At 46.9% G+C, this 17,224-nt stretch overlaps 1 protein-coding gene across 4 annotated transcripts in view; it reads left to right on the forward strand.

Moving 5' to 3' along the window:
* The window catches only part of GGNBP2 (gametogenetin binding protein 2), a 68,225-nt gene that overhangs the window by 3,201 nt on the left and 47,800 nt on the right, over positions 1-17,224 (forward strand). The window contains exon 2 of one of the 4 annotated variants that reach the window (XM_058164150.1): positions 6,484-6,615. In XM_058164150.1, the coding sequence (XP_058020133.1) occupies positions 6,523-6,615 (93 nt within the window). In that variant the 5' untranslated portion in view covers positions 6,484-6,522. Of the gene's footprint in view, positions 1-6,406; positions 6,616-17,224 lie in introns of those variants that run through there. The other 3 variants (XM_058164147.1, XM_058164148.1, XM_058164149.1) reach the window with 3 other exon arrangements.

Raw genomic sequence — 17,224 nt, forward strand, 5'->3', positions numbered from 1 at the left:
GCCTTCCAGTTTCTCGCCCAGTTGCCTTAACCACTAGACCAGACTGGCTCTCCCGATACATACCTCTAGGTGCCCAAAATATTTACACGTGCATCGTAAATATGTGGTAGGCCCTGAGTGTAGGTAAGGATTTACGAGGATGGTTGTGAATATGCATTTCAGGGCTATTGGCAGCAAAGATTCAGCAGGAGTCTGGTAGCCCCTGTCCTGGCTGACCCATTTTAGTCAAAGGCGTATTTACTCGATCGTGAGATAAGTGGCTATATAAATATTAATAAATTTAAGCTTTGGTGCGCTGCATCTTGCTGTATCGGGTACACAGTGAGCGGCGGCTCACAAAAGCTTCTATCTTTTGAATACTTATTTATTTAGCGTATGGCATATCATACATGGGCTAGCAAGATGTATTAACATTTCATCTGGCTTAGTAAAATTTTATATTTTATATATTTATATTGGGACACAGCTCTGAAAAAAGAATGGGCATGGCCAGCTTGGCCTCACGTGTATCGGGGGGGGGGGGGCATCTGTGGTGGCCCAAGCCCAAGCCAGTGAGAATGGGCTCCCGAGGTCTGTTTTCAGCTGCAATGGCCTCCAATGAGCTCCATTTTTGTTGACAAGAGGCACTGCGGGTTGGTCCTTCGCTATTTCTAGATCTAAGTATCTCCCGGGCCAGATCCGGCCCCCGGGCCTTGAGTTTGACACCCATGGTCTAGGCCCGTGATGGGGAACCTATGGCACGTGTGCCACAGGTGGTGGCACACGGAGCCATATCTGTGGGCACGCAAGCGTTGCCCTAGCTCAGCTCCAGCGCACATGTGCACGCCAAGCAACTGATTTTCGGACCTTCTGGCCACACCGGAAGTCGGGAAACGGGCTCTTTTCCGACTTCCGGGGTTGGGGATGGCCGTTTTCGGCCTCCCCAGGCTCCTAGAAAGCCTCTGGAGCCTTGGGAGGGTGAAAAACAAGCCCAACGGGCCATCACGTGCCAAAAGCATGGGCAGCGCGGGAGGGGGTCATGTGCGCATGCACAGGGGTGCAGAGGGCTTTGAATTATGGGTGTGGGCACATGTGTGCATGACCCCACACACTTCCCCTGCTTTTGGCACGTCTAGGCCAGGGATCTGCAAACTTGGCTTTTTTTAGACTTGTGGACTTCAACTCCCAGAGTTCCTCAGCCAGCAAAGCTGGGAGTTGAAGTCCACAAGTCTTAAAAGAGCCAAGTTTGCAGATCCCTGGCCTAGGCCATCTAACAAACTATTGAAGGCCAACATTATTTATATATTTTTTAAAAAATCAGATACTGGACCTGTACATGCCCTCAATTTACAGCCGATCACAATGCGATCTACAGTTTGACGTGGGATCCCACAATCGCACCTAGGATAGGATACTGTGTCTCATTTATAGAGAGTGTTGGCAGATGCTATGCGGTGTGCAAATCCTCTTCGGGATTGTCCATTGCTCGCATGGTAGTTCAAGGCCTGGCACATTTGTATGGCGTCGTTTATATGTCCTGTCACTGGACGTTCAGTGACACATTTGACTTTCCACATGAAACGGTTTTAACGTTGTTGGTCAGATGTTGTGTAAGGACTTCCTGCCTTTTGAATCTTCCGGCTGATGAATGAGGAAGGTCAGCCCTTTGAGAAAAAAAATTATCCTTAGTTGCAGGTTGCAATTCGAAGAGAGAAGCAACCTAGAACTAAGAAATTTCCTGACAGAACAATTGATCAGTGGAACGCCTTGCCTCCAGAAGTTGTGGGTGCTCCAACATTGGAAGTTTTTAAAGAAGAGACTGGACAACCGTTTGTCTGGAATGGTATATAGGGTTTCCTGCCTGAGCAGGGGGTTAGGCTAGAAGATCTCCAAGGTCCCTTCCAACTCTACTATTTTGTTAAAAAAGGTGTTAACTGCAGGGGTCCCCCAACCTTGGCAACTTTAAGCCTGATGGACTTCAACTCCCAGAATTCCCCAGGCTGGGGTATTCTGGGAGTTGAAGTCCTCCAGGCTTGAAGTTTTTTTTTTTTAAATTTACATTTATATCCCGCCCTTCTCCGAAGACTCAGGGCGGCTTACAGTGTATAAGGCAATAGTCTCATTCTATTTGTATATTTACAAAGTCAACTTATTGCCCCCCCAACAATCTGGGTCCTCATTTTACCTACCTTATAAAGGATGGAAGGCTGAGTCAACCTTGGGCCGGGCTTGAACCTAAAGTTGCCTAGTTTTGTGTTACTGGACTAATTTATTTATTTTTTTGCAAGGCTGCATTATTGCATCAATGGCATACGTGGTGATATAAATCTATTTCTTTCAGATAGGTAGAAATGGGAAAAGGGAAGATTGGAGTGAGCGTAAAACTTTGATGACTCTGGTAAAGAAAACTATTTGTGAGTGTGTGAAGAAGATACGAGCGAATATGTTCTTTAGAATGTCATGACTGGTGATTTAAGCCTTTGGTTCTTTATTATTCTTTGAAGTGAAGACCTTTGCTATGAATAATTACGTTGAGATTTAAGGCGGGCTTAAAATTTAGGTGCCCTTCCCCTCACAAAGATATCGTCGGTTATATGTGTCTAATGGACAAGTGGGGAACAGTGATATAATTTAGTAACTGAATTTTCTGGATTTTCTGAATGTGTACCCTATTCCAATATATAAACTGGGTTTATGGGTTTATAAGCTGGTGGTCCATGGACCACTTGTGGTCCGGGAGAAAATTTTGGTGGTCCGCAGAAAAATTATTTGCATTTTTTATATTGCACTAAATCAGGGGCCCTCAAACTATGGACTCTTTCTCATGGTGGCTGCTTAGCTCCAACAACTGCTACCTGTTGGGGCCCTAAGGAGCCCGAGCGGGCAAGTGAGGAGTGGCTGGGAAGGGAGGAGCGAGTAGAGGCTGGCGAGGCGCCCCTTGACATGAACGGCATTGAGTTGGCCATGCCCACCCAGTCACATGACCACTTAGCCACGCCCACCCAGTCGGTCATTAGGCAGATCGTATTAGTGGTCCGTGAGACTGAAAATTATGAATTTAGTGGTCCTTGAGGTCTGGTTTATGCAATATACTAAGCTCAAACTAAACACTAACAAAGCTTAGGCTGCTAGAGGAGAATATTTGTAGCTCAGGGTTGACACAGGGGGTCCTTGGCGGTCTCTGAGTTTGGTTGATTCCTTGCAGACGTTTCATGACCCAACTAAGTAACATCATCAGTGCTACCTGGGAGTGGGGATTGCAGACGGGGGTGTGGGGAGAGAAGGAACAGGAAGGAGTGTGGGGATCCTTGGTGGTCTTCTTGCACATTTTATGTGTTTAAGACATTTTATGACCCAGCTAGGTAACATCATCAGTGCTAATCCACTGATCATCATCGATTAGCACTGATGACGTTAGAATAGAATAGAATAGAATAGAATAGAATAGAATAGAATAGAATAGAATAGAATAGAATAGAATTTTTTATTGGCCAAGTGTGATTGGACGCACAAGGAATTTGTGTTGGTGCATATGCTCTCAGTGTACATAAAAGAAAAGATACGTTCATCAAGGTTACAACATTTACAACACAAATGATGGTCAATATATCAATATAAATCATAAGGATTGCCAGCAACAAAGTTACAGTCATACAGTCATAAGTGGAAAGAGATTGGTGATGGGAACTATGAAACGATTAATAGTAGTGCAGATTTAGTAAATAGTTTGACAGTGTTGATGGAATTATTTGTTTAGCAGAGTGATGGCCTTCGGGAAAAAACTGTCCTTGTGTCTAGTTGTTCTGATGTGCAGTGCTCTATAGCGTCGTTTTGAGGGTAGGAGTTGAAACAGTTTATGTCCTGGATGTGAGGGATCTGTAAATATTTTCACGGCCCTCTTCTTGATTCGTGCAGTATACAGGTCCTCAATGGAAGGCAGGTTAGGGTTAGGGTTAGGGTTACCTACTTTGGGTCATGAAAGGTCTGCAAGGAAAAAAAACCAAGCTGTTGTACATGAAACATAGTTAATAGGCTTGGTTGTGTATGTTGTTCAGTGGCAAATCCCCAGTTTTGTTGTGTTTTCACAGCAGCAGCAGCACGGCGTCCAACTCACCTGTGGTTTTTTTAAAAATTGTGTTTCGGTTGCTACTATGATTCAGAGAGAATCATACCTGAGTGAGGAAACATTGACATAATGCAGGCAGATCTTTCCCTAATCTCTAGTTCTGAGCGAGCGGATTCAAGGCGCAACACAATTGACCCCCAACAATGTGAATTCGTTTGCTTTTCAGTTTGGCCCAGGCTGATGGTGGAGACGTTTGGGGTTCGGATGAGTTAATCATTCTGAAATCTGTGCTGTCATCCCCATGATGTACAGGTGGTCCTTGACTTATAAACAGTCCGTTTAGTGACTTGCTCAGAGTTACGACGGCACTGGGAAAAAAAAGTGACTTAAGACCGCTTTTTCATAGTTACGGCCTTTGCGGCATCCGCAGGGTCACGTGATCAAAACTCAGAATGGTTGGCATGGGGTTCATATTGATGACCTTTGCTGCGTCTCAAGGTCAAGTTGGTCCCCTTTTGAGACCTTCTGACGAGCAAAGTCAATTGGGGGGGGAAGCCAGGTTGGCTTAACAACTTAACTTATCAACTGCAGTGATTCACTTAACAACTGTGGGAGGGAAAAAGTTATAAAACGGGGCAAAACTCCCTTAACAAATGTCTCAGTTAAGAGATGTTGGGCTCAGTTGCGGTCGTAGGTCAAGGACTACCTGTATTCCCAAGTTGATCTCTCCTGAAATTTCAGGTGCCTGCTTGCTTTTTTTTCCCCCCCCCTTCCGTTGTGGGTCTGTGGGAAAGAATCCAGGCAAGTTCCCACACCCGCAATCAAATCCCGAGTGCTTTTACTTAAGCGTGGGTGCGTTCCAGCCGGTTTCTTATGACCTACCATTTTCTGGACTCCATTCCTTCCTCCGTGGAAGAGCTTTAAGAAGCACGTGTTCAGACATCCCACAACTCCAGGAACCCTAAGATGGTTCTCTGCTTCTTGGAGACAGAATCACAGGTCAGAATAACAGATGGAAGAGACCTTGGGGGTCTTCTAGTCCGGCCCCCTGCTTAAGCAGGAGAACCTATACCAGGGGTCTGCAAACTTGGCTCTTTTTAAGACTTGTGGACTTCAACTCCCAGAGTTCCTCAGCCAGCAAAGCTGAGTGGACTTCAACTTCAACTTGTGGACTTCTTGAAGTCCACAAGTCTTAAAAGAGCCAAGTTTGCAGACCCCTGATCTATACCATTTCAGACAAGTGGCTGTCCAGTATCTTCTTAAAAACCCTCCAGTGATGGGCCGCCCACAATTTCTGGAGGCGAGCTGGTTACTTGTCCTCACTGCTAGGACGTTTCTCTTCCGATTCCAGGTTGCTTCTCTCCTCGATTAGTTTCCATCCATTGTTTCTTGTCCTGCCTTTTGGCGCTTTGGAGGATAGTTTAACACCCCCCTCCTCTTCTTTGTGGCAGCCCCTCAAATACTGCGATCATGTCTCTCCTAGTCCTTCCATTTCTCTAGACTACCTATACCCGATTTTCCATTCTTTTCCATTCCCCTAGCTTTCTTTAATGAAAAGAAGGGCTATCGTGAAAAGAAGGGGCTTTGGAGGTCTTCTAATCCAGGGATCTCCAACCTTGGTCCTTTTAAGACTTGTGGATTTCAACTTCAACTCCCAGCAAAGCTGGCTGAGGAACTCTGGGAGTTGGAAGTCCACAAGTCTTAAAGGGACCAAGGTTGGAGACCCCTGTTCTAGTCCAACCCCCCCCTGCTCAGGCAGGGGATCCTGTACCATTTCAGACAAATGGTTATCCAACATCTTTAAAAACCTCAAGGGATTAAGCATCCACAACTTCTGAAGGCAAGATGTTCCCCTGGTTTATTGTCCTCACTGTTAGGACGTGTCTCCTTTAAATCCAGGTTGTTTCTCTCCTTGATGAGTTTCCACCCATTGCTTCTTGTCCTGCCCTCAGGGGCTTTGGAGAAGAGCTTGGTTCCCTTTTTCTTTGGGGAAAACCCTCAAATACTGGAATACTGCTATCATGTGTCTCTCCCACCCCACCCCAAATCCTTCTTTTCTCTAGACCGGCCAAACCCCAAATCCTGCAACCGTTGCTTCCTTTCTTCTTCTCAAACCAGGGTACCAAGTCCTGAAGGCAATCCTTCTTTTGGCTCAAATAAAAATAAAAATAAAAATAAATAAAAACCCATAGGTAGACATCCAGGAAGCACCTAGATCAGATATGTCCCCTCTCTTTCTTCCTCTTCCTCCTCCTCCTCTTTCTCTTCCTCCTCCTTCTCTCCTCCTCCTCTTCCTCCTCCTCCTCCTCCTCCTCCCACTTTCCTTTTTTGTCGAATCTTTGTCCCCAGTAAGGAGGGTTAACTTTCCCTCTGCTGGTGAAAGTGTGGCAGAGGAAGGGAAGGTTGTATTTACTTGCCCTGGGTTTGGCTGCTTTCAGGCTTTGGAAGGAAGAGGCAGAGCAACGGGCGACAGAGAGATGGCGCGGCTGGTGGCAGTTTGCAGAGACAGCGAGGAAGAATTCCTCTTCGAGAGGCTGCAGATCCCCCTCTACATCGATGACACCCTGACGGTAAGCGGAGTCGCGCTGGGCCACTTCACTCTGTGGCTGGGGCGGTGGGGGGGGGGCGCACAGAGAGCGGGGTTTGCAACAACGCCACACACAACGGGTGTTTTGCAATCCCTAGGCAAGCAATTCTCTCCCCCCCCCCCGCCCCTCCGTCGTCCTCTTTTCCTTGCAGACTCTGGAAAAGGCCTCCAGCCCCATCTTGGAGTAATTGGTACACTCGGGTTGCCTCCAACGCCCAATGTGCTTTTTTTCCCCCCTTTATCCACGTCTGGGAGACACATGCACACACACTCACACACACACAGACGCGCGCACACACACGGCCAACAGACATGCACTCGCTCCGGAGGCCTAAGCTGAAGCCATTTTGGAAACCTGAGCGTCTATCTATCGCCCATCGGCGGCCTTGTGCGGCTTGGTGGGTGGGGTAGGGTGGGTGGGTGGGCTAAAGGACCCACGCATGCAAGCTGCGGTGGGGAGAGGGAGAAGATTGCCGGGTTGTTGGGCATCACTTTTAACTCTCGGATGGGGGTGCCCCCCCCCACCGATTCCCAGATTGTGGAGGGTGGAACTTCGGGTTGCTTTGCACGCTTCGTCACGAGGATGTGCATTTTAATTTTATCTTTTATTTTTATTTTACAAGGACGGAAAGAAGGAAGGAAGGAAGGGGGGCGGGGGTGACATGGCTGGCTTGCTTGTAATATTTGCTTGCAGGTTGGCGTGATGGTTTTTTTTTTTTTTGCAAGATTAGAGGTTTGGGCAGGAAAGAGCCCGATTTCCAGTGGAACCAAGTAGATAAATTTCTTCCTAACTTTGAATATTTTAATATCCCCAAAATATTTCAGAATTTTACTTGTGGATTTTTTCCCCCCACTCATGTAATACTCTTCCAATCTGTTCACCTTCCTTCTTTCCTCCCTCCTCCCTCCCTCCTCCTTTCTTCCTCCTCTTCTCTTCCCTCTCTCCCCCTCCCCCTTCCTTTTCCTTCCTCCCTTCCTTCCTTCTGCCTCCCTCCCTCCCCCTCCTTTTCCTTCCTTCCTTCCTCCCCCTGCCTTTTCCTTCCTCCTTCCTTCCTTCTGCCTCCCTCCCCCTTTCCTTCCTTCCTTCCTTCCTTCCTTCCTTCCTTCCTTCCTCCCTCCCTCCCTCCTCCTTCCTTCCTTCCTCCCCTGCCTTTTCCTTCCTTCCTTCTTTCTGCCTCCTTCCTTCCCTCCCTCCCTCCCCCTCCTTTTCCTTCCTTCCTTCCTTCCCTCCTTCCCTCCCTCCCTCCTTCCTTCCATCCTTTTCCTTCCCTCCCCCCCTCTTTCCCTCCCTCCCTCCCATCCTTCTCCTTCCTTCCTTCCCTCTTCCCTTCCTTTTCTGCCCTCCCTCCCCCTCCCCTCTTTCAGGGCTGTGTTCTTTTTAATTCTCTTACCCAGGCCCTGATCCACTGTATCCAACTCCATCTTAAATTGCTTGCTTGTTATTTTGGGGTAGCTTAGCCAACCTCTACTTGGAGATCAGGCCATTGGATCTGGCTGGCAGAAGGAGGGCCTAGTTAGTACCATTGGTTGAAATTGACGATTTAATGGGTAGAATGAGAAATTCCCCCCTTTTCCTATTGTTCTGTCTATTCCGGTCATTAGTCCTTGGCTTATGACTGCAATTAGGATCAGAATTTCCATTGCTAAGCAAGGCAGTTAAGTGACTCACACCGGATTGACAAGGGGATCAGTGCAGTCGTTAAGTGAATCATGAGGTTGTTAAGCGAATCCTGCTTCCATGGATTTTGTCACATGACCCTGGGACGCTGCAACCATCGTAAATACAGGCGGGTTGGTAAGAGTTTGAATTTCGGTCATGTGACCCTAGGGAGGCTGCAACCAAGTTCTTGTATGTCACGGAAGTTCTTGTATGTCATGGCTCGCGGGATGCTTAGATCCGGCCTTCGGGGCCGACCTGGAAACAGCGAAACAGCGATCTGGCCTGCAGGGCCTCTGCTAGCGAAAACGGGGCAGCCCTCCCGAGCTCCGTTTTCACTGGCAGAGGGTTGCAGGAAGCCGTCGTAGCCGGCGGAGCGCTCGGGCCATCCTAGGTGCCCCCAACACAAGCGACATCGAATTGGCCACCCTCCACCCAGTGGTGAAATCCACTTACCTTCGCCACCGGTTCGGGAACGGAGCGCACACACCTCTTCTGCGCACGTGCACCTCTTCTGCATGCGCAGATGGTAAAAAAACAGGATGTAATGACGTCCTGGCTGGTGGGCGGAGCCTCCCGCCACTGCGCTACAGGTTTGGTGCGCCGGATAGAACTGGGGGGATTTCACCTCTGCCCCCAACCCCTCCCGAGGTCAAACACAACCCTGATGCGGCCCTCAATGAAATAATAATAATAATAATAATAATAATAATAATAATAATAATAATAATAATAATAATAATAATAATAATAATAATTGTTTCGATTTCTATACCGCCCTTCTCCCAAAGGACTCAGGACGGTTTACAGTCAAAGTAAAATCAATTAATACAAAGGAAAATTTAGAGTTGGTTGAAGAACTTAAAACCAATAAAACCCCTTATTAAAACCCCACTAGGCCAGTCCTGCACGGTGAAACAGAAATGTTTTCAGCTCGCGTCGAAAGGTCCGAAGATCAGGGAGTTGACAGATACCTGGTGGTAGCGTGTTCCAGAGGGTTGGTGCCCCCACAGAGAAGGCCCTCCCCCTGGGCGCTGCCAGCCGACATTGACTGGCCGACGGCACCCCAAGGAGAACCTCCCTATGGGAGCGCAATGGTTGATAGGAGGTCGCCGGTAGCAGCAGGCGGTCCCGTAAGTAACCCGGTCCTATGCCATGGAGTGCTTTAAAGGTGGTAACTAACACCTTGAATTGCACCCGAAAGACCACCGGAAGCCAGTGCAGCCTGCGCCAAAATTGAGTTTGACCCCTGCCCCTGTTCTCAGTGCAAGGACTGTGGATTGTTTTCTTTTTTGTGCCATTGTTAATCTTAAACGGTCACTAAATAAACCGTTGGACGTCAAGGACAACCTGTACTTCGATGCTTGGAGTGCGATTTCCATCTGCTACATAGAGTCGTGGGAATCAATGACCTGATGGCTTGGAGATCACCAGCTTGGGGAAGACCAGGCAGAGAATTTGGACTTTGGAAGGACAGATTCTTCCTCTGCCCTCCGTTTCCCAATGAGAGACCTTTCTGGACCACCGGTCCAGATTGTTGGGTGCCTCCAACACAATGTATGCAGGTTTTCCTTGACTTAAGACCACAATAAGAGCCCACTAATTTCTGCCGCTAAGCGAGACAGTTGTTAAGTGAGTTTTGCCCCATTTTGCCACCTGTCTTGCCCACAGTTGTTAAAGGAATCACTGCGGCTGTTAAGTGAGTCACACGGTTGTTAAGTGAATCCGGCTTCCCCACTGACTTGGCTTCTCAGAAGGTCAACAAATGCTGATCACATGACCCTGGGGCACTGCCACCGTCATAAATATGAGTCACTTGCCAAGCGAATTTTGATCAGGTGACCATGGGGACGCTGCATCAGTCGTAAGTGTGAAAAATGGTCGTAAGTCACTTTTATCAGTGCCGTTGTAACTTTGGACGGTCACTAAACGAACTGTTGTAAGTCGAGGAGTACCTGTCCGCAGCTCCTGACTTGCTTGGGAAAAGTTCCAAATTAAATACCCAATACAGGTAGTTTTTGAACTACCCCAATTGAGCCCCAGGTTTCCGTTGCTAAGTGAGTTTTGTCCCATTTTGCAACCTTTCTTGCCAGAGACGTGAAGCAAACCACTGCAGATGTTAATCAAATCAATCGGTCATTAAGCGTATCAGGCTTCCCCCTCCAATTAACTTGGGTTGTTGTGCAACCGTCATAAATACAGGTCCTCGACTTACAACCGTTCACTTAGTGACTGTTCGGAGTTACGGCGGCACTGGGAAAAGTGACTTGACCGCTTTTCACAGTTATGACATTTCCAGCATCTCCACGTTCGTGTAATGAAAATTTAGATGTTTTGGAACCGACTCACATTTATGACGGTCGCAGCGTCCCAGGGTCATGTGATCCCCGTTTTGCGACCTTCTGACAAGCAAAGTCAATGGTGGAAACCAGATTCATACTTAAACAACTTACAGCTTACTAACTTAATCAGCTCCAATGGACATCTGAAGAAAGGTCGTAAAATGGGGGGAAATTCACTTAACGAATATCTCACTCAACAACAGGAATTTTGGCCTCAATTGTGGTCGTTATGTCGAGGACCACCTCTACAAGCCAGTTGCTAAGCGCTCGTATTTTGATCACGTGACCATGGGGGAGGCTGCAACAGTCGTAAACATGACAGTTACAGGACTGGCATAGAATTTTTAGATGATTTTATGGGTTTTTAATTTTTTAATTAGCTTTTTAGGGTTTTAAGTATATTTTAATAGTTGGGCCAAATTTAAATAAGTTTTTTAGCTATGGTTTTTATTTGTATTGTATGTGTTTGACTGTTGTTTTTATTTGGCTGTTAACCGCCCTGAGTCCTTCGGGAGAAGGGCGGTATACAAATTAAAATATTATTACTATTATTATTATTATTATTATTATTATTATTATTATTATTATTATTATTATTATTATTATTATTATTATTATTATTATTAAAAAAGGTCATAAGTTGCTTTTTTTCAGTGCCTTTAGTAACTTAGAACGGTTGCTTAAACAAATGGTTGTAAGTCGAGGACTTTATGTATCGCCAAAAGACCAATTTAGCTACTTGGCTCAACTGTGGTTGTTCAATATTAACCGAGATGGAAACCGGGTGCCCACTGTATGCTTCGGATTATAATTTCCCAGCCTTGTTAGTAAAGGTTCCCCTCGCACATATGTGCTAGTTGTTCCCGACTCTAGGGGGCGGTGCTCATCTCTGTTTCAAAGCTGAAGAGCCAGCACTGTCCGAAGACGTCTCCGTGGTCATGTGGCCGGCATGACTCAACGCCAAAGGCGCACGGAACGCTGTTCCCTTCCCACCAAAGGTGGTCCCTATTTTTCTACTTGCATTTTTTACGTGCTTTTGAACTGCTAGGTTGGCAGAAGCTGGGACAAGTAACGGGAGCTCACCCTGTTAAGCGGCACTAGGGATTTCAAAGCTGAACTGCCAACCTTTCGATCGACAAGCTCAGTGTCTTAACCTCTGAGCCACCACATCCCGCAGCCTTGTTATTAATAGGAATTAAATGAGTTTCTCCACTTAAGCCTGTAAAAAAAAAATAGCCCTCTATGATTATTTTTATGCAGACCACTTGAAAGGCGCCTTTGATCTCGCCTAAATCGCTTAGTGAACTTACCGCAGAACTGAAAGCACTTTTGTTTCAATCATCCGCAGTGGTGCTTTCTAAGGCGGCGGTGGGTGTGTCCCTCATGAGTGCAGTTTTGTGATGAGGGCGGCAATTGCCTTAACGCCTCGGGGTGCCATTTCGCAAAAGAGAGGTTTTTGAACTGGGAAACATCCAAGGGAAAAATCCTTAGACTGCACCAGTGGCATGTTAAGAAAATACCTGGATTTCCGATAGAACAGGGGTCTCCAACCTTGGCTACTTTAAGACTTGTGGACTTCAACTCCCAGAGTTCCTCAGCCAGCTTTGCTGGCTGAGGAACTCTGGGAGTTGAAGTCCACAAGTCTTAAAGTGGCCAAGGTTGGAGACCCCTGCGAGAGAAGATAAAAAAATATTTATATTTTAGGGTTGAACTGTGGGGGCTTAGTAGTTTTCTTGCAGATGTTTCATGATCCTAACTAGGTAACATCATCAGTGCTCTTAATGATGTTACAGGTAGTATATATCAGTGAGGGCGAACCTTTTTTGCCATCGCGTGCCAGGAGGGGGGGAGTCGTGCCCACACCCATAATTCTATGCGTCTCACTTCCGAGCATGCGTGCGCGACTCCCGTTCCTGGCACGTGACGGCCCGGTAGGCCCGTTTTTCTCTCTCACCTGGCTCCAGAGGTCCCATCCGAAGTTGGCAAATGGGCCGTTTCTGGCTTCTGGAGGACCTCTGGGGTGGGGGGGAAGGCCGTTTTTGCCCTCCCCAGACTCCTAGAGAGGCTCTGGAGGCTGGGGACAGCAAAAAACAGGCCCGAAAATCAGCTGGCTGGCACACACATATACGCACATGCGCTGTGTCCCACTGATATGGCTATGTGTGCCACCTGTGGCATGCGTGCCATAGGTTTACCATCATGGTTATATATAATATAATAACAGAGTTGGAACAGAGGTCTTCTAGTCCAGCCTCCAGCTTAGGCAGGAAACCCTACACCACTTCAGACAAATGGTTATCCAGCATCTTCTTAAAAACTTCCTAATGTTGGAGCATTCACAACTTCTGGAGGCAAGTTGTTCCACGGATTAATTGTTCTCACTGTCAGGAAATTTCTCCTCAGTTCTAAGTTGCTTCTCTCCTTGATTAGTTTCCACCCATAGTCCTTGACTTACGATTAGTCGTTCAGAGTTATGACCTACCTGAAAAAAAAAGGGGAATTTACGATCTGGATTCAAAGTGTTGATGGTTGGACCCACTGTGGTTGTGTGACCGCACTTCGAGCACCTGTCAACACGGCTGCCTGTATGATTACTTCTGGCTCTTGCACCCGTAGCCAATGATTTCATGGCTGTGGTATCTACGGTAATTGTCATTAGAAAGAAAAGCCCATGAAGAGCCAGAGGTCACACTTTATGTCAGTCCCTTTCATACATGCTCAGTTGTAATTTACCATTGATTGAGGAATGAAAAATCAGGATTGGCCATAATAGCAGTAGTCCAGTATTTGAGGGGCTGCCACAAAGAAGAAGGGGTCAAATTATTCTCCAAAGCACCAGAGGGCAGGACAAGAAACAATGGTTGGAAACTAAACAAAGAGAGAAGCAACCGGAAATTAAGGAGAAACTTCCTAACAGGGAGGACAATTAACCAGTGGAACAGCTTGCTACCAGAAATTATGGGTGCTTCATCACTGAAGGTTTTTAAGAAAAGACTGGACAGCCACTTGGTACAGGTTCTCCTGCTTGAGCAGGGGGCTGGACTAGAAGACCTCCAAGGTCCCTTCCAGCTCTCTTCTATTCTAATTCTAATGTGACGTGCAAAAAATGTAGAAAATAAAGTTCTCCTTTCTGAGGTCGTCACCTCAGCAATGAGTCGTTTGCAGTGGAACTACGCCCAACAAAAGTCATTCTACAATAATTTGCCATTTTCAAGGCCGTGCAATAAAGTAAGCCATTTGCTGTACTTATTCTGAGGCACAATTTATTTAAAAGCACCAACATTTGTGCAACTGAAACTTGCCAATCACAATGAGAAAATGCGGACTGCAAGGTAATCCTCGACTTGCAACCGTTCACGAAGGTGGTAACTACCGTGTTTCTCCTGAAACACGACCCACCCCAAACAGAAGGCCCGTTAAAATTGAGTTAAAATTAAGCCCTACTCCCAAAATTTGGCCATATTTAAGCACATTCGCGACCAGGCTTGCCGGAGTGGACGATGGCAGGCTTTTTCGGGTGGATGGCTACCGGTAGCTGGAGTGACCGTTACAGGTAGGCAAGGGGGCGCGAGGCGCATGGGTCGCATCGTTCGCTCTTTTCAACCGCAATAGAGGCGGCCCGGTGGCATGGGGGGAAAATTAAGACACCCCTCGGAAAGAAGGCCTAGCCATTTTTTCAGGAGTCAAAAGAAATTAAGACCTAGTTGTATTTTCAAACAAACATTGTAATTCTGTTAGTCCAGAATGCGGCTGCGCGGGTTATTGAGGGAGCAGTTCGGAGCTACCATGTAACACCTATCCTGCGCAGACTGCACTGGCTGCCTGTTGTCTTCCGGGTGCGCTTCAAGGTGTTAGTTACTACCTTTAAAGCGCTTCATGGCTTAGGACCGGGATACCTACGGGACCGTCTACTGCCAATGTCTATCTCCCAACGACCGGTACGCTCTCACAGAGAGGGGCTCCTCAGGGTGCCGTCAGCCAAGCAGTGCCGGCTGGCGGCCCCCAGGGGGAGGGCCTTCTCTGTGGGGGCTCCTACCCTATGGAACGAGCTTCCCCCTGGATTTCGACAAATACCTGACCTTAGGACCTTCCGCCGCGAACTTAAAACCTACCTATTTCGTCTTGCTGGACTCGCTTAAATTTTAAATTATCAAATTGATTTTATGGGTTTTAAATTTTTTGTAAATTTTAGAGGGTAATATTTTATCTATAAGTAGCCATATCGAATAGGTTTTTTAAGGGTTGTTTTTAGTTTTGTATTGTTGTTTTCTTTCTGTATTTTATTCCTGGCTGTACACCGCCCTGAGTCCTTCGGGAGAAGGGCGGTCTATAAATAAAAATATTCTATTCTATATTCTATTATCACTAGAAAGGAAGGGACACAAAGAACCTGTGGTCGCTCCATAAGGCCAGTCCCTTTCATACATGCATGCAATGTTACAATGCACATAGAAAGGATCTTTTGTGGCAACACTAAAAATTCTTTCACTGTTTATTGTTTGCAATTCTCCCAATCGCTCCCACAGATACCAAAATAATTATTGGAAAATAATTTTCAAATGCTTTTGGCCTTCAGCCCTTGGCTATTTTTCTTTTCTAAATAAAATTGTGCTTTACGTTGTTAATATGCCACTTCCAATTTATTTGCGTTTCTCCCCATCGCTCCCAAAGATACTGACGCTTTTGAGACAGGTGAAATAATTTTCAGATGCTTTTGGCCTTCAGCCCTTGGCTGTTTTTCTTTTCCCTTTTCTTCTTTCCCTTAATGACCGCTGCAACAAACGTGAAATCACGCCAGTCACCTGACAATGAGTATTATGACTTACAGCCGTAATGGGCAAATTTCAGTATAGTTGTAACTGAAGAACTGCCTGTTGGAACTCCCTTCCAACTATGTTAATAATAACAGAGTTGGAAGGGACCTTGGAGGTCTTCTAGTCCAACCTCTTGCCCAGGCAGGAAACCCTACACTACTTCAGACAAATGGTTATCCGATATTTTCTTTAAAAATTCCAGTGTTGGAGCATTTACAACTCCTGCAGGCAAGTTGTTCCACTTATTGATTGTTCTGACTGTCAGGAACTTTCTCCTTAGTTCTAAGTTGCTTCTCTCCTTGATTAATTTCCACCCATTGCTTCTTCTCCTGCCTTCAGGGGCTTTGGAGAATAGTTTGACTCCTCTTCTTTGGGGCAACCCCTGAGATATTGGAACACGGCTATCATGTCTCCCTTAGTCCTGCTTTTCATTAAACTAGACATACCCAGTTCCTGCAACCGTTCTTAGTACTTAGCGACGAAAGGACCGAGTTGGGCGAATGAAATGTCTTGCCCGCGAACCACCAAAGTCCAAGGAGCGCCGAGGTCTTCCATATCAGGGTCTTATCACGAGGAATACATTCCGGACCTAAAAAGCCATATAAAAATCGCTCAAATCTTCTTGCCTTTCAGTATCCTGGATGAGATCGCGTGTGTGAGAGTTGCCAGGATTGTACGAGATTTTGGCCGTGTAATGAAAAAGTCGGGGTTTTGGTGATGCCTGCATCCTCACGCCAGTCCCTGCCTTAACCCCAGCACTCTCTCTGAGGTGCTTTATAGTTTGTGCTGATTGTGCAAGGCAGCTCACTGCCTGCCATTCCTCAGCCGGGCACAACCAGGCTACTAAGCAGGGGTGGGATTCAGCCGGTTCGGAGTGTTTCGGGTGAACCGGATGCTAATTTTACATCTGGTTTCACTGAGCCGGTAGTTGCAAAGATTGGCTGGCCCCGCCCACCCTGCCCCTCCCAGGAGTCTCCACGCGGCCCGTTTTTGGATGCCAGGTAAGAGTGCAGGGCCTGCGCGGAGGCTCGGAAGGTGGGGGTTGCGAAAAACTGGCCTCACGGAAGTTCCAGAAGTCTGGAAACGGGGTCCGTTTCCAGAGGGCCTCTGGAGCCCAGGGGAGGCCGTTTTTGCCCTCCCGGAGGCTTGAGGAAAGCCTCCAGAGCTTAAGGAGGGGGAAAACGCCCCCCGCCCCCCCGGCTGAGGTGCAGGAGGCCAAGTAGGCCACGCCAACCCAGCAACCGGACCGAGAACCAGTTGCTAAAATGTTTGAATCCCACCCCTGATGCTAAACATTTCGGCTCTGGAAACGGGACCGTCATGAAGGTACCTCAGAAAGGTGGAGCATTAAAAGAAGCTTTTGCTCTACGAAGGTCACTGTTGGATCTGCAGGTAGATTATATATAAATATAACTTCTGATAATTATCTCCGAGAAGTCCTGGGATTAGTTCTAAAAAGGTACAGGAATGTATAGTTTGAAAATAGAACGAATGGCTTAGCAAAATGAACACCTCACTGGAGGTGTTCAAGGCTGCCGGTCAGGGTTGCTCCAGTTTGGTTTTCCTGCACCGTACGTGGGGTTGGGCTAGATGACCTCAAGTTTTCCAAATCTTAAGATGGTCCGAATCACGGAAAGGGCCAGCTACGTAACTTTACTTACGACCATAGAAAGCAGCTATGTTCTCGGATGGCCTTCATTAATCCAAACATACCAATTTGCCTTAATTATAATTATTATTCTCCATGCTCTCGAGGTGGCATACAGGTAGTCTTTGACT

Source organism: Ahaetulla prasina, chromosome 1 (assembly GCF_028640845.1).
Source record: "Ahaetulla prasina isolate Xishuangbanna chromosome 1, ASM2864084v1, whole genome shotgun sequence".
In the NCBI taxonomy this organism is placed as follows: Eukaryota; Metazoa; Chordata; class Lepidosauria; order Squamata; family Colubridae; genus Ahaetulla; species Ahaetulla prasina.